This window comes from Cyrtonyx montezumae, unplaced genomic scaffold (assembly GCF_038088225.1).
Source record: "Cyrtonyx montezumae isolate F1298 unplaced genomic scaffold, pur_monq_1.0 scaffold_16, whole genome shotgun sequence".
NCBI lineage: Eukaryota > Metazoa > Chordata > Aves > Galliformes > Odontophoridae > Cyrtonyx > Cyrtonyx montezumae.
Window position 1 is genome coordinate 10,720,888 of NW_027071892.1, and position 24,164 is coordinate 10,745,051.

The 24,164-nt window shown below is 45.2% G+C and overlaps 1 protein-coding gene across 5 annotated transcripts in view; it reads left to right on the forward strand.

The window, feature by feature from the left end:
* The first annotated feature begins 979 nt into the window (after window positions 1–979).
* Window positions 980–24,164, forward strand: part of TOM1L2 (target of myb1 like 2 membrane trafficking protein) — a 47,002-nt gene continuing 23,817 nt past the window's right edge. For 4 of the 5 annotated variants that reach the window (XM_065732790.1, XM_065732793.1, XM_065732795.1 and 1 more), the window contains exons 1-4: window positions 980–1,069; window positions 17,852–17,936; window positions 18,626–18,704; window positions 20,292–20,441. In XM_065732790.1, coding sequence (XP_065588862.1) covers window positions 1,018–1,069; window positions 17,852–17,936; window positions 18,626–18,704; window positions 20,292–20,441 — 366 coding nt within the window. In that variant the 5' untranslated portion in view covers window positions 980–1,017. Of the gene's footprint in view, window positions 1,070–16,933; window positions 17,017–17,851; window positions 17,937–18,625; window positions 18,705–20,291; window positions 20,442–24,164 lie in introns of those variants that run through there. The other variant, XM_065732792.1, reaches the window with a different exon arrangement.

Consider the following 24,164-nt stretch of genomic DNA (forward strand, 5'->3'; position numbering starts at 1 on the left):
TGCCATGTGCTGGGCTGCGAAGCCATTGCTGTGAGTCTAAGCAAAGCCTGCACACCATGTCTGAGAGTTTCCCATGGAGAATGACAGCGTGGCCAGGCCTACAAGCAGCCATGGTGACCCCTAAACTGCTGAGACCCTCCTCGTGAGGGGGCCTGCTCCTTTAGGAGGTAAACATACTGTTATAAGAAGGTTTGATTTACACGGCAGGAGTTTTACATTTACAGCATGCAGAAATTACCAACAGCGCTTCATAAATTTTAAGTATCATTTTTTCATGAAAGTAAAGGTAAGTCTGAGGAACAAGGAACACTTATAAACAGTAACAGCAAAGAAGGCCCTCAATGCAGGCCCACAGTGGAGGCCGCCTAAATCAGCCCATACTTTTACCTAGGGCCATGACTAATTCCCAACTTTCTGTCTTGGCTTTGTCATTAACAAAACCTCAGTGCTGCCCCGGAGCCCGGCCCGCGGTCCCGTTACCGGCCCACCGCCCACCTGCGCCTCAGCCCCCGGCCTATGCAGTTGCTAAGGAAGCCCGAGGGCGTTGCTAGGGGATGTCACGTGATGAGCTCGACCACCAATAGGCTGAGGTGGGGTGGGAAGGCTGGCTGCTAATCAGAACCCGAGAAAATCGTGTCAGCCAATCAGCGCCCAAACCGTGCATTGGGGGCGGGGAAGGTGCGTGTGATCGACGGTATGCTTGCCCAATAATATTGCAGAACTTTTAGACCGTTGCCCAATGAAGCGTGCCACTAACGGTATCTCTACTGTCCATCAATTGGAGGGCGTGGCAAAGGGTGGGACAATCGAGGGGGCGGGGCCGCCGCTTGACAGTGATGGGCACGCTCCTGGACCTATAGCATCACGGAACCTACGAGCGCAGCCCAATGAGATGCAAGGGGGCGGGCCATGGCCGGCAAAGCGAGCGGCGGTTGGTGCGGGCGGCTGCCAGTCAGGGAGGAGGTGGGGAGGAGGGGGAGGGAGAGTCGCCGGGCCGCTGTTTGTTGTCATCCCAAGATGGAGTTTCTGCTGGGGAACCCGTTCAGCACCCCGGTGGGGCAGAGCCTCGGTAAGGCAGCGGGGGGACTTCCTAGGGCCTTGAGGGCCGGCGAGGTCTGCGGAGGGGTGGAGGCCTTCAGGGAGCGGGGTCATTCGGGCTTTGTGGCTGCACGGAGAGGCGCGGAGGGGACGGTGGCGGCCTGCGAGGGGCCTGTGGAGGCCGGGAGGGGCACGGGGTGGGGTCTGAGGGATGGCTGGAAGGTCTGTGTGGTGGGGGGGACACCTCCGGAGGCTGTGGAGGGGTCTGGAGGTGGGGGGATGCGTTGGCTCGGGTGTGGGCCGCAGTGTTTCATGGAGGCATTGGATCGTGAAGGGCCGTGGGCCCGCAGAGGGCCGTGGAGACTTCGGGTGGGCTGTGAGGAAGGCGTGCTTCAGGGTGAGTGATGGCAAAGGGCACGTTGCCTGTACTGCCCCAGCGCCCTGTGTCCCAGCTGCTTCCCCCAGCTGCCTTCGTCCTCGGGCTGGAGCCACCCGGGCCCCGTGCCCGTGTTTGGGGAGCAGTGCAGGTTCGAGATGTGCACACTTGCCTTTCAGCCTGGACTGTGGTTGGGCTCGGTGCTGGATGGGTTGTTGTGAACGTACCCTCCCTGCAGGGCCAGCCAAGTGCTTGCTGGGTTGCTGTGCCTGCGCCGTGCCATGCATTGCCCTTCTCTCCTTTGTGTGTATTCATGTTCAGCTGTGGCAGGTCTGGCTCTGGTCTGGGTTGCCAGGGCCACAGGGGGAGGCCTGAGTTCTGTTACTGCAGGGCTGTGTCACTTGTCTCTGGCTGTCACGGCTTTCCACTTGCTTCTTACAGACCCTGAAGGAGTACGAGGTCTCCCACGTTATGGTGGGAAGGAAGAGCAGACTGGCTTGGTTTCCTGCAGCATGGGGACTGTGGTATATGGTCCCAGGAACCAAGGCAATGCTCAGCTGCTTGCAATTGCATTGGCTTCCCTCTCTGGTGAAACCATGCTCCCAGTTTCCCGTTTGTTTTGTAAACAATAGTAATCCTGATGCCTTACTTAGTGGTTATATGCAGTAGAATATGTATAGGCTATAGCTATTCAACTTTATCTTATGAAATAGCAGAGGACTAGTGTCTTGGGGAATTCAAGTAGAAATGTTCTGCTGAGTAGATGCTTGTGGCCTCAAAACCCAGAAGTTCCTTTCTAGCAGCTCCACACCCACATGTGCAGACAGTCCATGGCAGAGTTCAAGGCCCTTGAGTGACTGAGTCTCACATGTTTTAAAGGTGGCTGGACTCTTGTTTTGTCAGACCATATGGACCATATATCTTGCTGTTTTTCTTTAGCCACCCGAGGTGTTTGTTTATTTTGCTTAGGCAGAGAAGTGCTGAGAGTTTGAGGATTAAAATGAGAACAGGGAAAGTTAACCATGATTTTTAAAGTGAATTTGCGTTGTTGTTCTTGGCCATCCAATGACATCTGCCAGGACAGCTGGCTGCTTTGCTGCTTGGACAAGCATTCTGCATCAAGCATTGTTAACTGAAGGTGGTAATTTCTGATCTATCTATTGTCAGATTCTTTTGGCATCAAGAAGTGGTTTAAAGGGGCTTCCTTAGGACTTAATTATTTTTGAGAGGTTTTAATGGTGCAATATACTTTTGTAGCTTCCTTCCTTTCTAACTATGGAGTACCATGGTTTGCAGAGTTCTTATGTCCCCTTACTCTCTTTGAATGAGCAGTCACTGCCAACATAAAGGCTTTTGACAGTGCTCAGAGGGATCCTGCGCTGGAGGATCAGGTTAGGTCTGCATGGGAAGCTCGCAGTACAGCTTCCATAATGCAAAATCCAGTTATAGTTTAACATTTTTTTTCATCCTTGGGGGGAAGACAGAGCTGCAGATTTTGTTTTGGAAAAGTTTTTTTTTCTGCTTCTTGTATCACTGCCCATTTTCTGAGACAACAGCAAGACAAAAGCACGCCTTGTTCTTGGATGCTGCTATTTACCCAGAGTTTCCACAGTTGTTGTTGTTTTTTTTTTTCAATGAGCTCATAGAATATAATTCTAGCTTATGTTTCTCTTCATTCTTTAAAAGACAGTAATTAATTTAGTATTGCTGTTTAAACATATCGTGTTAAATGCAGTTATGCACTCACTATAAGGAAGAAGCACAGAAGGTGTGTCCATTAGTGCCCCGGGAAGGTGTATCCTCTGCCAAGAAGTAGCAGAAGATCTTGTGAAGGTTTAGTTAGGGCTAGAAAGCACCTTTGTGTAAATGCCAGGTCTGGAAGAGCAAGGATGTCAGAGAAGGTTTGGGGAGAGCTGAGAGAGGTAATACGTGGGATTTTCTCTTTTCCTCCTCCTCTTTATCTGGATAATGTCTGAAGCCAGGCAGGCTTTTTATGTTAACTCTTTTGCTTAATGTGAGAAGGTAATGCTAGGATGAGCTCAGAGGATTTGTAATGGAGATGGATTGAGTCTCTTACATCTGAAGTGCCAGTGTAGATGGGAGCCAGGTTCCGCATCTCTGCGAGCTACCTGGTTTCTGCTGGCTGATAAAACTGCCTGTGTGAAACTCAACCATGACTACCAAGTACAAACCTTTCTTAATTTTTCTCTCTTTGTTTGACCTGTGGAGACCAAGTGGTCTTTTGCCTCCAGCAAGGTCCCTACCAAGATGTTTTGGGAAGGCTGTTAGTAGAAGCAGGCCCCTGATTGCAGTATTCATGATCTTAAGCACCATTCTGCTCTTGCCATATTGCTTTTACCTGTTGGTTGAAACGAAGGGAGGCAATGGCAGTATTTATGCATAAGCTAAAAATCTCATCAGGGATTATTTAGCACAGTCAGTTACTTCTCAAAGGCTTTGTGAGTAGATGGAGAACTTTTTTATGTCCCATCAGATATAGAATTCTCCAGGGTCACCTTGTAGCATTGCTTTAGTGGGAGGTCAGTGCTTTCTGATGGAGCTCCCCATGAAGGTCCCTGCCAGTGAGGAGGAAGAGTGAAGAAAGATGTATAGTTAAATCGTGAAGACAAAATGTGTGATATCTGGAGAGAAGCTGCCTTGCATAGAAAGCCACAAATCACAGTAGTGGGAATTTACCTTGAGATACAACGTTGCACCATAAATTGCATTTTTATCTTCCTTTTTTGATGCAGCCATCTTTAAAGTGTCACCACTCTATTCAAGGTTATCAGAGCAAATATCATTGCTGTAGGTTAGTGAAAACTTCTTAGATGATTTAAACTGAATGAATTACAAGAGTATGCAGTGCTGGTAACTTTCTTTTTTCCCCAATGCTGCTTGTTTGGTATATGCCACATGGCTTATATGTAAGGAAAGGGTAAAGCCTGTTACATTCAGCACATGTTGTAGGTCTGGAGACCTTGGAGACACTTCAGGGGAGTGTTTAGGAGCTTACTCCTCACCTCCCAGCTCCATTGAGTGCATGGGGCCAAGTCCAGCAGCGCTGTGTGCAATGTGCCATGGGTGGATGGACAGACAGATGTGCTGTGTTTGGGGCATGGCTCCTGTGTGACAGGTACGTGGGCTGCTGAAGCTGCCTTCTGGTCGTCTCTCTGCCTCCTGGAACAGACCTGAGTTGCATGGGCACCTGCAAGTTAATCTTTAACAAAGTGTTAGAAATTAACACGTCCTTTGGGGTGAGGGTGTTGTTGATCATGAAATGCTGGCTTACACTCGATTCCTGTTGGGGAAGTGGGGTTTCAGTGAGTGACACTTGTCCAGGTACTTGCCTAGGAGCCTTTTTTTAGGGCAGGCACAGTGCAGTGCCCACAGGATTTCAGCGAAGGACACATAGGCACTTTATTGAAGCAACAGTGAAGCAGTTCAGTTGATTTTTATCAAAGCATTTGCAGTTTCCATTCAAAGTTGTTAGATTGATAATAAATACAGTACTGTCTATTACCAGAACTGCTGCTTTGTTCCCCTCCTTTTTTTTTTAATAAGAAAGGTGTACAGACATTTTTTATTTTCCTTTCTTCATAAAAAAACACTTAAGACACATGAAACCTGAGGAGAGATCTTAAGATCTGTATGAATCTTAGAATAGCAAAGTGATTCCTAACTAAATGAGCTGATAACTGGATGCAGAAATAGATTTATTGCAGGGATCAGCCCATTGTAATGCTGCAGGAATAATTACTCCATGCTTTGTGGCCCACGTACTCCATTTGCCTTAGTTTCTTTCAGAGTAAACTTAGTTTTGCTGTGTCGAACGTAAAAGTTATCTTTTAGGTGAGTGTTTTTGTAAGACCAGGGTGCAGCATTCAGGGAGCACATGGTGATCTCAGGCTCTGGGGCTGGTCACGTTCTGTGTTTGAGGGATGCTGCTGGACACTGAATCATCTCTCTGTTCGTGGATTGCATTATTGCATCCAAAAGGTGATTGCTGGCTTTGCCCACAATGGTGAGGGCACAAGATGTGCTGTCCTAAGGGTTTAAGTCCATTTGCACCAAGTGCTGTGGCTGGTGGTTAACTGCCCAGCCCCTGCTGTCTGTAGGAATTGTGCCTGTCATGCAGAAGAGAGCCTGATAAAATGCTTTTAGTTTTATAAGATTATTTGGATCTGCTTTCACTTCATGATAATGGATTATGTTGTAAGGAAAATCTCCATGAAATACGAAAATGGATATCTTTGCTTTTAAAGGACCAAATAAATACTGAGTCATGAGTCTGGAAACTTGGAGAAACTACACATATGTGTGAAGCTGGATAATTAGTATAATACCATTTAATACTGAGTTCCTAAGGCTGGATTTATTTTATAGCCACAAAAGCAGATTGTAGTTCATGAAGGTATTATAGCATGTATTTTTTGAGTAATGCAGTTTTATCTCCTCCAGCACAGGATGCTTAAATGTCTATTCCATATGCTTCCAATAGAAGTCTGTACGTGAGGGGTTGCAGCATGAGGACAGCTTGCTCCCAGTTTGATTGTGCCCTGTGCACGTACTCGGCACATTTTTGAGCCGTGTATTTGCACCACACGTAACTAAAGACACATGGTCAGAAAAGCCCCACTGACCAGATTTCATCCATTCAGTTTTCTCTAGAAGCAGTGTATTGTAAGTTCTCCTTAGCTGACTGAAGAACACCTTTAAATGAGCCCACCACTCTGGGTTTTGGTTTTCACATCCTCTGATGTGCTGTATCCTCAGTGCTTGTGGCCAGCAGAGGAGCAGTGGCAGATTTGGCAGAAGTGGCTGTGCTGTGACCTTGCACAGGGACAGCCTGGGGGCTGCAGGGCCTGGCAGCCTCTGTCCTTGTCTGGTGTTGGACATTTGTTTCTGGATAAAGCACATCATGCTTTACATTTTGGTCTCAAAATGTGTGCAGCACGTGAGTGATAAAAAGCATATGCATTTGGAGAGAAGTCTGCTAAGAGCCCCACAGTGTTACAGAGTGAACCCGGTGATCCAAGAAATGCAGTTTTTCCCCACATCTGTGGGATGGCTCTGCAGGGTCAGCCCACTGCTATTTGCTCCTTCGCAGCCCCCTGGGGAAATGCCAGCTTTCTGCCTGGAAGAAACTTGTTGCTGAGGTTAAAAAGCCCATCTTGGAGGCCTTGCCTTCTGTGTTTGCTTAGTCATTCTGTGGGCAGTGCTGCCCAGTTGTTTTGCTCGCTCATTCTGGTTACTGTCAGTTGGAAAGGGCCCTTTTGGAGCTGCTGACTCCTGCGTACCTTAGTCTGGGCTCTGAAGGCTCTACCCCACGGAGCAGGCACTTTGCTTGGGGTGAATACGGTTTTATGGAGCTCAAAGAGCCCGATCTTCCAGTTTGGAAGTACTCTTTCCATTGCTCAAGAAGGGGACTTGCAAATACATTCAGTTAATGTGTTGAAAGCACTATCCTTAAATGTAAATGTGGCCTTTCTGTATTTGCCAGGGTGGTAATGGTGCGTCCGGCAACGTAGTAACATCATTACTCATCATAGTAACTCATCTCAAAACCAAGGATTAGGGTGGGAAAACCAGCCCCTGTGTGTGACCCTGTGAGCCTTGGTCTGCCTCTTGGCACAGCTCTGTGTAGGATATTTACCATGTGTCTGCATCTTTCCATTCAGAGCCCCCCTGGCAGCTCTGTGCTTGCGGCTCTGTTTCAGGGAGCATCAGGGAGGATGATGAGCTGATTGGGGCAACCTGTGCTCCCTGGGAGCTCCCAGCTGCTCCTTGGCAGCCTTCTGACTTACGTTTGGGAAGGAATTCAGGTCAAAGATGCCATGTGCAAGGGAGAGGCATGTATTGGTGTTACAAATGGTGCTGGAAGCCTGAGAAGTTTGCAGAGCACCAAGTTCTCCATCTTGAGGCAAGAAAGGTTTTGTTGCAGTAAGGAGTGCTGAGGATTTTGTTAACTTGGACATGTTGTATCCTCTGTATTTTCATGGAATACTTCAGCAAGACATGCTTTGTGTTTGATTCAGGTACCAAAGAATTCACACCTCTTGTGCAGCTGAGTAAATGCAGAAAAAATCTTTAAAAAAAAATCTGGTATTTCCTGACTCTTTCAGAAACTTCAGTTATGCCTTAGTTACAGCTTTCTGCATTTCTTTCCCTTTTGGAAGGAGGAGGACGTTTCCTCCTTGCCTATATGCACAAAGAGCTACCTTGAGCAGATCAAATGAACTGCTAGCTGCAGCAGCCTTGCCAGCAGAATTGGAAAGTCTTTATTCTGTAGCATGCCTATGGGCCAGCAGCAGTTACAGCTCCACACCACTTTGTCTTCTCAGACTTCCAAATACGTCTGTTTGTTTTAACAGAGCCCTTTTACTTAAATTGTGATGGCCAAATACTTACCAAGATATGGAATTTATTTCAGACGTGTGTAAGGCTTTAATTAGTAATCCTGCCCAAAATGTCAAGTGCTAGTCTCAGGAAACACAGTGTTAAGGAACTTAACCAGTTAATGGGTTCCTAATTGAAGATTAGGAGTGGAAAAACAACAAGCAGACTTTACTGGAATATATCCTTTAGAGTGAGCCTTGAAATTGGTCTCTGCATTGTGACTAATTACTGCGTGAATGCTGGCTGATATTTTCCTGATTGCTATAGGGTACAGCTATGAATCGTAATAAAGGGATTGTAGGATAGGAGTTGAGCAAGAACCAGCATATATTTGGTTCTGGGGTACCCTTATCTCGTGTTTAAGACGATGTTATAAATAAGTGATCTTTGAGCTGCCCTTTCTCTACTGATTTTCTCTTCTTCTAATTAGGAGGATATTTTAGTGAAAGGAGTGATCTCAGACCTTTGTGAAATTCTCCACTAGTACAAATAATGGGAAATCTGAAATCACTTATTAGACAAGAAGTTGTTATGGCAACTGTAAGATGGTTGGCTAATCAGCGAGTGAGATCAGTTTTTATTTACAAGCATAATGAGCAATTAAGTTTGAGCAGCTGTCAGACTTGGAAAGTGATTAAAGTTCAACAAACAACTCAAATGGGTCAGCATTGAGTTCTGGTGGTTTTCTGACACTGCAGCTAGATCATGTGTGGGCTTTAGCTGCTGTAATTAAAACTGCCTTTACAACCCGTCTGTGCTAGTCCCTTGCCATAGCCCATGCATGGTGCAGCACCCCCTGGCCAGGCAGGTTCTTTAAAAGGTGCCAGTGGTCTTGCTGCAGCTGGAGAGGTATTTCACACATTGCACTTACTAAAGCATGGCATGTGTGCTGGCATGCAGAGGCATCTCCAGACCTGGTGGTCACCAAGGAGAACCACGTTGTCACCCTTCTGCAGAGCACTCTTTCATAAAAGGCATCCCTGTATGGATGCTGATCAGTGGGGATCAAGCTGCTGTTTGGAGAACCCAAAAGAAGCTGAGGAGGTCTTGCTTGGTGCCAAAGCAGCAGGGACTGGCCAGGAGAGCACAGCTGGCAAGGCTCGCTGTCCCCAGTTGCTGGGTCCCATGGGCATCCCAAGCAGGAGCAGCAGTGCTCGTGAGCTTCCCTGTAGGTGAGGCATTGCCTTTTCTTCCAGCATTGCTGATGAGTGAGCTGTAAGCAGAGCTGGGTCCCTGCAGGTTGCAGGAGATCGTGGCTGTTTGCACTGCAGTGTGACCTTCTGCCCGTAGCCTGTGCTTGTCAGAACACACTGGGTCAGCCTGTTTCGTTTGCTGGGATTTACTTCACTGCTGCATATGATAAATAGGGCATATATACAGACTCTGTGATCTAGTCAGAATTGTAACTGTCCAAAGACCAATATGTTTATTTACCAAAAAGTATGCTGTGATCCTCTGATACATTTACACTGGCTTTAATTTTACACCCCACTATCATTTAATAGCAGCAGTTACAATGCGATGCACTTGATCTGACCACCTGGAATTTACATTTTCTATTAATCAGTCTTTTTCAGGGTTACCTACAGCAGTGACACATAAGAAACAGGGCTGTAGGAATGGACCAAGAAACACACATTTCTCTCCTTGTACAGGACAGAACTGCTTGCGTGCGTTTTGTTGCCTGGTTTGCTCCCAGACTTGCTGAGCGGATCGCTTGGGAGTGTTTAGCTCTCAGCTTTTGCAGGAAGAGGGAGCTTGGCTCGTTGGAAGGGGCAGCTGGCACTGGGGCACTTCCAGTGAGAGCGGCCTTGGCAGAAGCTCCCCCTGCTACCCAGCAGAAAGCAGCCAGCTCCCCCCTCTTCCCGCAGCGAGAACGTTTAGTGGATTCCAGGCACTGAGCTTCAACCCATGGAGTTCTGGGAGAATTTCAGTGGGGTAGGAGCTCGCTGCCTCTTGTGCTGCCCTGCTGTCATCTTGCAGAGCAGTGTGAAGGAGGGCTGCAGAACTGAAAAACAAATGGAAGCGTTTCACACAAGGAAACGTGAGCTGTCAGCCCTCGAAAGCCACGGGTTTCTGGCTGCTGCTTGTGTGCCACATGTGGCATTGATGTCAGGGTGCACAGGACACAGCTCTCGCTTTTGTAGCCAGAGATGCAGAGGAGCACTGGGTGTGGGAATGCATGTGAGATGGCCCCGTGCTACACGTGTTTGGTGCTGTTTGTAACACGTTTTAATTATCTCATGTGAATGTTTGCTTAAAAAGCTGCCTAGTGTGCTGCTGCTAAGGGGTAAACTTGTAACTGCTGTAGAATTGAAAGATTTTTCCTTCTTTATCCCCTCACTAAATGTAATTAGCGTTTTCAGTTCATTTTAAGTATGCGAGAATATGAGCAATTGACTTAGGAGTAACCTGTAAAAAAAAAAGAAAAAGAATACTAAGGTGGGAGCCTGGTGGATTATCTTTGTTGTATAGTTTGTTTGCAGCAAGCAACGTGTTACACGTGAGTGGGTGGGTGGGAGAGTGAAATATATGGGGATGGATCTTTAGAGTTTGCAGCTGCCGTGGATTAAAAATTCTTGGAACATTTCATCCATGAAAGGCAATTAGTTTTGTTTTATGAATATGAAAAGCACGTAGCTTGTAAGTACTGGAGTGAAGTCCCAAGTGAGTTATTAGAACTTGCTTTACTCGTGTAGTACAAAATTAGCCATCAAGAGCTGATAGATTTCAAACAGAGCTCACTGACACACTGATCATCCAGAACTTTGCACAGACTTCTCCCGATCTCACCTGTAATTGCTGGATGCCACTGAATGGTTGTGCTGCTGGGACGTGGCAGTGTGCTGCACTCCCTGGCTTCTGGGCTCAGCCTTCCCCTCGCCGTGCGGTGTTGTACTGCTCAGAGGTGTTTGTCTGCTTCACATGTGGGATTCCATTCTTCTGCACCGTTTGGTGGTAACGTTTCCAAAAGCTGTTTGCAAACTTTGTGAGGAGCTGTAATGCTGCTGTTCCCTGTGATTCTCACAAGCAGCAAATCTGCAGCAGAGCCTTGGGGTGTGCTCGCTAGCAGCGAGGCTGAGAATCACTGCTTCCAGCTGCCCCTTCTCTCAGATGTGCAAGTTTAGGCTGATAAAGTGAATGGGGGCTGTGACTTGGTTTGTTATTTTTTTCCTTTTCAGCAGTTATTTTTTTGTTGTTTGGACAAATTCTTGTATTCACAAATTAGGTATTTTAGAGTTTTTATATGATTTTTTTGTTGCATATATGGATCATCTGCAGTGTGTTGTCTTTCTTGGTGAGAAAAACTCATCAGCTTGTAAGGAATATTTGGAAAGGGACTACTTTCTCAGCACTGTTGGGTAATTTCCCACTTTTCTTCTCGCTTTCAGTGGGGGAGATCCAAAGACTCAGCTATTAATTTTGTACTTTTGGTGTTTGTTCAGAGTGGCACTGTTTTAATAGCTGAGATTCTCAATTAAAGAACTCTCAGAATAGCCTCTGTCAATGATCCAGAATCCTTGGGTACATGAAAACAACAGAAAAATCCTTCATTTAAAATGCAAGTTCAGTCTGTGGATGTGGCTGCATGTCAGTGAGATTGGGATCACAGCACAGTCTGCCAGTGCACTCAGTTGAAGCAGTGCTGTGCTGGTTAAGTTCTCTCAAATGGAGCCATGCTGTAGCAGCCATCTTCTAATTCAGAAGGGCAGATCTGAGGGAGAACATTTAAATCACCTGAAAGGCCTTAAATTATGCTCTTGTACCTCTCATCTAGAGAAGGGCAGCAGTAACGAGACGCCGGGAAGTGCTGCCTGATGGATTGCAATGGCTCAGAGCAGTGTCACTGGGGGACATCCATCAGGAGGTGGGGTGTGCCTGAAAGGAGTGTGGATTTGTTGCTCCCCAGCAGTAAATCACGCACTCAACATCTCCATTCAAACCCACTAAAATCCATTAATGCAGAGCATATTCTTTCAGACTGTTTTGGCATTTCTGATGGAAGGCTTTACCACATCGATTGCTGATGCGAGCCCGTCCTTCCGTGCTGGTTGTGGAGCAGCACTGTGCTCCCAATGCCCTGAGTTTGCAGTCACTCAGGGTATGTCACCATGGTCCCAGCTGGGAGAGGTGAGAAAGCACATCACTGTAGGCTGAGTGTCAGGGAGAAGTATCCCTGAGTGGTGGCCTTGGCTCCTTGAGCTGGAAGCTGCCAGCTGCCCTAGCTCTGGAGGACAAGTATTTATGGTGCATGGGCAGCAAGTTGGCTTTAATGGGCGTGTGTTCATGGGAGGAAGTTCTCGTTGTATTTCTTAAGCCAAGAACGAGGAAGTTGGAAGGATTTCACTTTGTTTTAAAGAAGCAGTAGTCTTTCAGCCATCTGTTTGGAAAGGGAACTACTTATACACGCATCATGCAGTGAAGTGTGCTGTCAGCAGCAACGATTTCTGCTGATGGGGGAACTTCACATAGAAGATTCCTTACAGAAGTCTTTATTGTGTAGAAACATGCTGTTCTGCTCAGGATCCAGTCTCAAATGCCTTTAGGGACTATGACTAAACACTCATCCATGCCTGAGATGAACAACATCTGACTGCAGAAACTGCCTGGGCTAGGCTGCCCGTCTGTGTCCAATACAATTGTTGTAGCTCTGTAAGGTCAGTCTGGTTTTACAAACTACATTTGCATCAAGACCTATGAGATGTGGTAAACTCAGGCTGATGTGCTCTCCTGCCTATCAGGTAATATTTCAAGGATTTCTGTTTTGCTTTTCTTCTCAATCAGGTGATGCTCTGATCCAAGTATAAGGGAAAAATCTCTGTTATACAGCAGTTAATATTTATTTAATAGGATTAATCCATTCACCTTGCTTTGCTTCTGAAATTGCTGCACAGCTGTGCTCAATTAATCAGCTGTAGAGTCCTGTTCCTAAGAGGCTGAATTTCTGGAGGATGTTGAGCAATGTATTCTCTGCAGTGCATCTAAATCACAGGATGTTGTAACGTGGCCATGAATGCCACGGCCCTTAAAAAAGCCCCAGTAATTGCACGTTACATATTCATGTTTGCAGGTATGTGTAATCTGGGTTGAAGAAATTTGGCATGTGGGCAACAGCTTCAAAAAGGAGAAAATCTGAAAGTTAATTGGAGAAATGACAGTTCCCAGTCTCCTGTGCTTTCAGATAGCATTTGAGCTCAGAACTCGTTACGGTTGCACATACGTGTGTCCTCACATTCTCATGTTATTTTAACATAGGCTCTGCAGTCATTACAGGCTATGATTATTCATTTATTCAGCCCCAGAAACTGTGGCAAAGCAATGAGTGGAGGATAGGTGACTTCATCCCAAAGAGTTTCGATGTAAGCATAGCTACAATCAATTGAAAAATCACAACAGTCAAAGCGGATGACCAGTGCTGCAGCAGTACAACCCAAATCACGTTTTCCTGTAATGCTTTGCAGCTCCTATTGAGCCTGTTTGTTCTAGCTGACTGCTTTTTTCTTTGGAAGTGTGAAGCTCAGCATTTTCAGAGCAGTGTGAAATAAGGAATGTAAAAAAAGGACTTGGAGCAGCGAGGTGGCTAATTGAAAAACGTTGTTGGAGCTGAGCTTTCTTACAAAGGAACTGGCAGTTTTTGAGGAGCAAAGCACTTAACAGTTGAGTTTTGATCTAGAATCTCTACTGACTCACATTTATTTTTTAATAGCACTGTTTTGATTAAAAGGAAAAAAAAAACCCAAGACTACCCTCCTGTTGATTGCCATTGTGTCCAAGTGTCTGTGACTCATTTTAAAAGCAAAAGCAGAGAAAGGAAGAATAGACTGGTAGATCCAGGTATGTCATTCTGTTGTGTCACTGTCTTTCAAGTGGGATGTCTTGAACACAGCAGCAGCCACGTGAATGCCCAGGAAGCTGCAGTCCTGTCTTCATGTACCTTGGACAGCTGATGTGTGTCTGTGGTCCTCCCCGTGGGCTCCCTGCTGGTGCCATGTAGGCCATGGGGGAGCTGGTGAATGTGAGAGTGACAAGAGCAGTTATTTGATTCTTTAATGATTCTTTAAGGCTACAAGCTACAGCTCAGAGTAGAGATGTTCTCATCTCATCCAGTAGCTTCCCTTGTGAGCAATGGAGTATTTTGCATCACTTGCAAAACTGGATTTTTTTCTTTGTTTTTTGTCTTGGAGGACCTTTGCCCGTTCTGTGAAAGTGTTCTGCTTTGACCTGAGCTGACAGCCCTTGCTTTTGTGAGAGCTCTGCTGAGCTGCAGACCAGCAGGGTGGCAGTAGGAACCTGTGATACTGTGACCACTTCTGTTTGCTGCCATGTGTTATGCAAAGTGAAATGTGACACATCTGACAGCTTGATTTTCTAATTTCAGTCTTGGAGCACCACTGGTAGGCAGGTGGACTATTAAGAGATAAGTCAAACATTTCAGATCTGCAATCTTCTGAAATTCTGAGACCAAGCAAAAAGGATGCTTCGTGCCACTCGGTGCTGGAAGCCAGCTCTTAGCTGATGGAGGGGAGGAATTTGAAATCAGAACTTCCTTGCTTTCGGGTCTGTGTAATGCGGTGCATTAATGTGCACGTTTCCTGTGTTAACAGGAGCTGCTTTTTCTTGCGTAATTCTTCCCAAATGTTTGAATTGAAAGTCTCTGAAGTAACATCTGGAAAAGTCCCAAGAGAGAAAGCTCCGATTCCTCTGAGCACAAAGATCTGTTCATTCAAGGGACTGTGGTATTCAGACAGAAGCCACCGCGGTTCTCCTGTTTTCACGTAATGTGATTTGCAGCTAGTGCAATGCTGAAGTTTGGCCTTTTCTTCCAAGAACATTATGCAGCGTGGCAATCACTTGCTTTTTGCTGATATGCTTTTTGGAGAGTTTTTACCTGGTTGTGCCAGTGCTTTAATCTGGGAGGTATGCCACTGGTTCCATGCCTGAGCACAAGCCCTTTTCCTCCTCTCATTGAACATTTTTTTACCCTGGAATTCCTTTGGTCATATCTCAGAATCCCTTGCGCCATTGATGCCCCTTTAGTGGGGTTGAGCGTGGGGAGCTGGTGATTCTGGAGCAGTACATGCAGGCTTTGCATGGCATTCCTTCCCAATTCTGCACCAATATCCAAAATGCCATTAATTTTGTCAGTTGTATCTATTTGCTGATTGAGGAAGAGCCTCGGGAAGATGCATGGCTTCTGAAATGTCCAATAAATGCTGCACTGGGTATTGGGTATTTATAATTTACTGTATTGTGGCTCTGCTGGGAGGGATTCTCTAAGGAAGAGTTCTGGGAATTCAGCTTCGTGCAAAGCTGCTTGTATAGCTGCTTTCATTAGACGTGTTTCGTTCTTGCAGTGTACATAAAGCTTTGTTGCTAAAGAACGTGATCTGCCTTCACCTTCACCCAGTCCTTGCTGCTTAGCAGAACATTTTATCTAACATTAAAAGCCCTCTAATATTCAGAGATTTAAAAAAAAAAGCCGCTGCATCTGCTCTGCTGGAGGTGGTCACCCAAGCTGCAAAGGATTTATGAGCACAGTGATGCAGAATGAGAGGTTATGCCTTAAGCAGACCATATTCCTGAATCTGGGCAGTTGATTTGTTTTTTTAATGTAAAAATATATTAAAGAATTTGTGTTCTCTCGACAGCATTTGACAGCAGGCAGTGGCTTAGCAATATTCATAGTCTATGGTTGTGCTATAATCACGTCTTAAAAATGATTGTGGAAAACGCTGATCCTGCACCAAGTAGTGCTTGCAGCCCATTCATTCATTGGTCCTGTAAAACCCGTTTAGCTAAGGTTTATTTTGACAAAATGTGTTTGTGGCATTACTCCATGGCTAAAAATTGCGATGTTGCAGAGACGATAAAGTGAAGTGATGCTGCAGTGCTGGGTGCATAGGAACGCTGGGCTGTGCTCCTCAGTAACCTCATTCCTAATTCTCCCCGGAGTTATGGGAGGGAGAGCAAAATCCCCTTTCTCCAGAAGCATTTGGTTACTGCCTTTTATTTTATTTTATTTTACTTCTGTACTGTAGTGTAAAATATGGGGGCGTCTGTGTGGGTTTAAGACATACACTTGTCTTTTGGAAATGAGCTCTTTTCCCCTTGGTAATGTTTAATTCGAATGGGAGTTGGGAGCTAATTTTAGTCTCTTCTTCAGTACTTGGTGCTGATGTTGTTCATCCTTTGTAGCGTGCCTGACCCAGATTTGCTTCTCGCAGCCCCACAGCGGAGCTGCCTGGCTGCAGGGAAGCCACACGAGTTGGCACACTGGTTCTTTGAGCACTGTTACGTAGAGATGGAGAGCCCCTGCAGAACCAAAACACAGCAGGCTGAGGGCTGAACACTCTCCTTTTCCATCGTGTCATGGAATCACAGAACAAGGGACCTCTAAAGGGTGTCATGTCCCGCTCCCTGCACTGAGCAGGGACGATCACAGTTCCGTCAGAGCTCAGAGCCCCAGCCTGACATTGGATATCTGCAGGTACAGGGCACTGCCACTTCGCTGGGCACCCTGTGCTGGTGCTTCACCACCCTTAGTGTAAAGAATGTCTTCCTTATATCCAGCCTACCCCAGGTCTTTTTTGGCAGGGCTATGCTCTGTCCTTTCCAGCTTGTATTGATAGCAGTTGCTATGACCCAGATGCAGACCTTGCCCTTGAACTTATTGGACCTCATGAGGTTCTCCTGGGCCTGCTGCTCAGCCTGTCTGGGTCTCTCTGGATGGCATCTCATCCTTTGAGTGTGTTGACTGCCCCACGCAGCTCATTGCCATCCACAGACTTGCCGAGAGCACACTCAACCCCACTGTCAGTGTCACTGATGTTGGCGCCTTTTCCCTTCTGGAGATAGATGGCTTCTCACTCTCTGTGTGCATTTTGCACCCTGTTTGGTCTCAGCCCTCTGTCACTGCCTCTGTGGTGGAGCTGCTTTGGTCACTGTGCTGGTGTAGACAAGTCTCTGAAACCTGAATTACCCAGACACATTGTCTTTTTCCAGATAATGGCCCATAATTATGGCCTGCGGGCGTCTCTATCTGCAGTCACTGCGATAAAAATGTTAATGGGAAAGTGCTGTTGGTAAACAGAAAAGGAGAAGTGTGAAGTCCTTGGAGCCCGGCGTTCTAAAACAAAATCTGCCTTGTTCTGGGGAACAGATTGGGATGAGATGTAAAGACAGAAGGATGGCTGGAGAAGATGGTACCTGTGGTTTTGTTTCTGAATTAAAATATTCAGAAGAATTTTTTCTTGATTTATTTTTTATTAGGGAAAGAAAAAGCTTTTCTTTGCTGTATTTGGATGCCCAGCATCTGTAGGGAAAAAAAAATAGACTAGTTGAGGAGGTCCTGTTTGCCATGAAGGTCCCCTTTTTGGATCTCTTTGGCCACAGGTTTCACATTGAACTTTGCAACCTTTCTGGGTGTGGGTAGAGCAACACAGACAGGGTTTGAATGCTGCAAGTGAGAAGTGTGAAAATTTCATGGGGTGTTCTAGGCACTGCTAGACAGAACTATATTGATTTAGAAGGAAATCCCAGGGAGGAAACAGTTCTTGTCAAGTGGTTATTTGAAGTTGTGGTTATGCTGCACTTGCAGTCATCCATGAATTAAACTGCCAGCAGCTGGCATCTGTCATGGGGCCATAGGTTGTTCTTTCTGTAGAACTTCCAGCAAGATGGTCTTGTTAATCTGGGGGAGGTTTTCCTACCTCATACAGTGCAGTATCTGAGCGTTTAAGTTGGAATTAGTTGTTCTCCTACATTCTCAGGAATTCAGGAGTCTGTGGGACAGCTTATTTATGTGGGCTGAAGGTGGTGTGTGTAGGGGATAATTGATTGAGCCTGGAAACCTCTGTGCTCATCCCTAAAATGGGAGAGGAGGTTGGATGCTGCTTAGAGTCAGTGTGGGAAGGTGGGACTTGTTTATTTCTATATTTCTTTTACTGGACAGTTTCAGTTCTGAGTCACTGAAGATGGATTGAAGTACTTAAGTAGAATAATATGGGAAAAAATATATATATTCTATTTTCTTTACAGAAAAGGCCACAGATGGCTCTCTACAGAGTGAAGACTGGACACTTAACATGGAGATCTGTGACATTATCAACGAGACAGAAGAAGGGTATGTTCTGTTTCTACAATCTCTGAAAAGCTAATGAGCAAAGATAAATTCAGTTGCATTCAGTGTGTGAGGAGGTGCAGTGAGTCTGGGGGCAGGTGCTTATAGCTCAAATGCAGTTTACATGCAAGTTGCTTGGTTTTTCCTCTTCTTTCTCCACATTTCAGAGAAGCCCTGTGTAAGATCCAGCATATTCTATGTTATGTGTCTACCTGGGAAGGCTGGCATGAAAAAATCTCTTCTTGGAGAGCGTAGCAAGTTTGTGCTTTGGGGATTCTTGGTTTCAGCAGATGCATCTCAGTACTTCAGAGTAATTAATTTCAGTTGTTTGAATAGAGAAGCTTCTCTGATGCATTTCCTTCAGCATCAGACAAGCTGTGTTTCTTGCAATTTGCAGGGGAGCCCATGGCTGGTGTTACACCCTGGGCCTTTTTCTGAGAGCTTGACAGTCTTTCTTGTTTGATCAACATCTTGCTATTCTGGAGACCTCAGGCGTTGCTCTGACCTCAACATCTGTGGTATCTTGTCTTTTCACATAATTATATGTGACCCTAGTTTAGTTGTAGTCAAGTTATCTAAAGATAATACAGATGCTTATGTCTATCTAGGAATGATAAAGGATTCTTGTGTCTCAGTATGGCATGTGAAAAGCATGTGAGCTGTCTTTTTACAGTGTTATGTTTCTCTTTCAGTCCAAAGGATGCCATTCGAGCACTGAAGAAGAGGTTGAATGGAAACAAAAATTACAGAGAGGTCATGTTGGCTCTGACGGTGAGTGGAGGCAGCCTGGAATGCCTCAAAAGGGCAGATCCCTTTTCTTTTGTCATTCTGTTTTTCCTGGCATTTTCTTGAATGTACACGTTTACCAGAACCCTCATTGCTTTGCCCTCTCTCCAGTTGTCTCTTCATTTCCTTGAGGAGGGGTACTGGAAGCTTTACTTAGCATTTTTCTGACTCAGTTGATTTCTACCTTTGCCTGGGCAATTATCCATCCTAAGTTAAGTACTGACAGAGGAAAGTCAAAGCTCAAAAGAGTCCCTACCCTTTGGGACTTTACTACTCTCATCCTGCTATGTCAGGCTGTTTCTCCACTCCCAACTGTGGGCATATTTGCAAGTGTCAATGATGCACTTGCCATGTTTTCAACTTCCTAAGTAGCTAGTGTACAGTTTCCCTTGTGAATGAATCACTGTAGGAGGCTCATATTAATTTATGCTGATCTAATTTCACTCAATAACGAGAAAATTATGTTCTGTGCATCTGCTAAGGTGTGAGATAATTTGCTAGTGACCTTTCCTACTGGGGAAAGCTGGGGTTTCCTGGATAATGCAGCACTCAAGAAGTGTGGTGCTGGGCAGGCTGTGCGCTGCAGCAGTCTGAGGAATGAGCAGCAATAACAAGATTGAGTTATACTGCTGTGGGTGGGTGATCTGTATGATTCTTTCACAGAGCTCTTGTTGCATCTTCCTGATGAAGCGTGACTGTACTTTCTGTCTTCGTGCCATTTCCTATGCAAGATTGTCATTTTGACAGATTACCAAGGACCAAACCATGAGATTATCCATTGCACAGGAAAGAGCAAAATTCATCAGGAGTGAGTCCGTGTCATCAGAGCTGATGAAAGTGGCTGAAGTAGGAGAGTAATTATAGACTCCTCAGATAGAGAGTTGCAGCAGTTATTAGGCATGGCTGTAAGGAGAAGTGACGTGTTGGATTTATCTCAATGCTAATCATGTTCTTCAGAGAAAAATCAACAGCTGTTCTTCTGTGGCAGTTGAATGGCAAGTGGAAGGTGCCTCTAGCTAGGTTGCAGGGGGAAAATGTGTCAAAGTATAGCCTGCCAGAGCATTCACAGGGGAGTGTTTTGAATGAGTGAAGATCATTCACCTGAATTCCCAACCCAAAAACATGACTTGTAGCTTAGAGCAACCGAGTCCAGCTGTGTCCCAGCTACATAGAAAATGCTGGAGTGGCACAGCATGGTAATATCTCACAGTGACAGGATGTCCTCTGCCTTACCTGCTCTGGATGTGATGCTCTGTATTTAAGCTGTTCAGCTGTACAAGTTGAAAAGTTCTGCTTTAGAGAGGAAGAAACTTAATATAGGGAAAAGTAAATAGCAGAAGTGCCCAATATGTTAATGATAGGCAAGGTACTTCAGAATGTGTGTGCAGGAAGGAAGCTTTTTGACAATACTGGAGGAAAAACAAGAACTGAGAATATAAGAATATAAAATCTCAGAATCTCTTCTACCATCTCTCTCTCTTCCATTTTGTTTAATAAATAAATCAGAAATCAACTGTATGCATGATCAAGCTTTGCTCCCACAATCAATGGGGGCTTTTTCTGTGCATGTAGGTGTTGGAGACCTGTGTGAAGAACTGTGGCCATCGCTTTCATGTCTTAGTGGCAAACCGTGACTTCATCGATGGTGTTCTGGTGAAAATCATCTCTCCCAAGAACAATCCCCCCACCATAGTACAGGATAAAGTACTCGCACTGATTCAGGTACACAGTTTGTCTCTGCTTCCATATGTTGCTGCCTGAAATAAGAACTGTCTGCTGCAGTGCTGCGCATCGCTAAACATGCTGTCATCATTAAAAAACGTGGCAAGTTTTTTATATGTAAAAACAAACAATATATCCAGATTGGCAGGGAAGAGCAGACATGCACATGCAGAGGGATTGTATCCAGGGAGAAATGTCTGGATTCTTGTTGGAGAGATAACACTCTGCTCTGAAACAAGAGGGCTTAAAGATAAGTGGGTTGCTTTGCAATTTAACAGTCAAATTTAGAAGCTGCAGACCTGCTTCTGTGATGGGCTTGTCATTAGAAGCCAGGAAATTTTAGAGCTTTAGCTGCCATTTGAAGAACACTTAACCTTCCTGTGTCTGTTTCCCTGAACAGAGCTATTTCCCTCCTTTACAAAGTAGTCTGCATTCCTTTTGAAAATGGCTATGGAAAAGTTAAGGAAGATAGAGAAGATAAATGGTTTTGGTGTCCCTTCTCTGGTTGTTCTGCAGTGAAAAAGCACTCTGAGTTCAGATATTGTCCTGTCTGCCACTTTTCCTTCTGTGCAGCTTAACAATAAACAGCCGTGTTAATTCCACAAACCATTAGCAACACATGAGGAAACACTGGTGCCTGCCTGGAGGAAATTTTGCAATTATAGGCAGCTTTATCACTAAGCTCCTGCAGGCTACTGCAGATACCAGAGACGAAGAGACACTGCACGTATGAAATGGTATAAACCTGCTGCAGTGTTTCTTGTGGGATGGTATTTACAAACGCGTGGCGTAATTTTCCAAATATACTTCTGATTTCTGTGGCAAAGCATGCAGTTGAATTCCTACTGGTGTATTTGTTGTTTGGATACACAGACAGGACATTGTTAGAGCATGACACTGTAAATAAGTGATTTCCAAAAAGGAAATAGGCTGGGTGGGGAGACAAGGTGGGCATTTCACTGGGGCACATAGGGTCCCTCTGTTTCTGGTCTCTGATCTGAGCCCTGGATGTCTGCTTGGGTGGGAGAGTTGGTACATGTGGTAGGGGGGCAGTAATGTTACACTGACCCATAAAGAGAAATTGTGCCTGTGTTTCCCTGCTACAATGTCTTAAGGGATATTGGTTACTCTGAGTCCTGGATGTATGTGACTTTTAATATAGAAAGCCTAGGATTTATGGATGTTTCCTGTTGGTGGGTTCTGTTAGTTCGCTGTAGCTGGGGCTGGTAGGGTACTCTGTGTTCCAGATTGCCTGATGAGTTCAGGGAAATAAATGCTTTCCTTTCATCTGCCCAATGGAGGTCACACCCAGAGCGTCCTGCGTGTCATGGCCACTTTGCACTGCTCAGACTTTGCTCTTTTGAGCTCCCTGCAGTGCTGGGGTGCTGATCTCAGCTCTGCTCTGCTAATGTTACCTTTATCCCTTTCTGTAGGCTTTTTATGATTTGATATCAGGGAATTAAGAAAAGAAATGAGAAGATTAATTCCAGACTTGGAAGCATAAAAATTAAGCTGTACAAACAGCACACGTCTTCAGCCATATAGCTGTTGTACTCCTGGCCTTCCCACAGCACTAGCAGATAAAGCTGCCATGCAATCCCTTATCTAGAGACTTGACTGTTCTGAGACATTGGGCATCTTGTGTCTCACTTTCTCAACCTGTTTCTCAGTGTACATGAATTAGCATGTATTACCAACTGCTTATCCTTTCTTATCCTGATAAAAGGCCTTGGAACTATTCTTCACACTGAGCACCAAAGGTGAAGCTTAGGAAGACTTCTAATGGTATGGCAAATTGTTTTGAGGGGACGTGTTAAAAAGTGTCATTCTGGAAAAATTGCCTTGTGATGGTCACTGATTTGGGGCCAGATTTGCAATAGTATTTTATTCACCTGTTTGAGCATGGTGTGGTGCCAAGTGGGACTTGCACAGCAGCATCCTGAAACACCTCCTTTGATTGTGTGGCCCAAAGTCTTTGCAAATCTGAATTCAATCTCACCTCTGTCATACGCTTCTTTGGACAATGGACAAGTCTCCTGAGCAATCTGTGTCTCAGGTCTCCTTATCTGTAACTCAGAGCTAATGCTCCTTCTGCCTAGCTGAATGGTAAGCTGTCTAGGGCAGGGATTGTCTAACAGCATGTGCAGACAGCACTTGGGACAACAGTGCCCAGTCCTTCATGTGACCTCTACGAGATGTGCTGCTGCAGATAATGGTCCCAGTGCAGGCAGCTGAAGAGTACAAATGAAAGTGTCTAATTTCTCTAGGGAAGAGCTGCAGAAGAGAGAATGCATAAGAAAGACAGGGTGCAGATAAGTGAGTTTGCTGTCACTATTGCTCCCAAAAAGTCCATAGGAAGCCAGTGGAATAGGGATGCATTAGTCCATGCTCCCAGGCAAACAAGTACTGAGAAACGCTGGGGACTTTTGCTTCTAAGTTACTTCTGAGTGATTATTTAATAGAGCATTCCTTGCTGAACATTTTTCACTCCTACTTGCTCATAGAGTGGAAATGGGAAGCACCATTATGTAGAAACATCATTCAGATGACTTCTTATGTAAATTGAAAATGCAAAGGCAGTGCAAGGGTAGAGTTACTTGTGCAGTAAATGTCTCTGTGATAATCAGGGATGGTTTCGAAGGTCACTTCCAAGGAAGCAGAATGGCTTGTTGCAATTGGAGCTGGTTTCTGTGGCTCAGATAGGACTGCTTGGACTTGCATAGCAGCAGAGCAGAAGATGCAGTTGATTTACTCTAACCAGGAAGCAAACACAGAATTGCTAGCTTGCAAGTGATAATGAATTGTCTCCTGAGTGTATCGTTGGAGATGTATTCCTATTCTGTTCAATTCTAAGAAAGAGCAAGTTAAATATTAATATTATTTCTCATCTTCTTTTTCCACCTTTGATTTCTCTCCTCTCCAATACAAAAAGTGGTTAAAAACAGCTTTTAAAATAAAAATAAGCGAGGCACTAGTGTAAAAGTGATGACTAAATGAATTAAGGTCAGAGCCCACGCACGTCTCGCAGCAGTTCTGGAGCCGGCACGCTGCACTCCGCATCGCATAGATGGAGGCTCGGGGGAATGCTTCATTTCTAAATGAGTCATGATATTGCAATTTTTCCTTCCCCTGAATTGTTAATACGTGGCAAATTTCCAGCGAAAGTGAAAGCAGGGAAAAGTCTTTCAAGGTACTGTTTTCCTAAAGCTTCACGAGGGCAGGAGGCTGGTGAGGAGAAACTCTTCATACTCCCAGTGAAGGAAAAGCTCAAATGTGAATTGAAGCCTTTTTAGACAGCAGAGAATTCAAGCAGGAGAGATATTAGGAGTATTCTGGCTGTGGGAAATTCTCCCTTTAAACTTGTTCTTTCTGACACACTGGGCTGTCTCAGTGCTGGATATGCTCTGTAAGAATACAGGCTTCGTTAGTTCTGCTGCTCGCAGGTCTGCATGTTTCACGATACATGAACCTCAGAAACAACCCTTTATATTTAAGTTTTGTCTAAAAAAAGCTGAAGAAAGCTTGGCAGCTGTGTTTTTTCTTCCTCCATAAAATGAGGATGTTTCACAATGTTAATTACCTCAGATTATTGTGTAACTTCACGAATTCTGCTTAGACTTTTGTGTGTTTTTTATTTTCTGGTCAGTCGTTGGCCTCAGAGCATGAAGAAATGATCAGCCTGCAATCAGAGCTAAGGTTGGAAGGAGACTGGAAGGAGCTTTC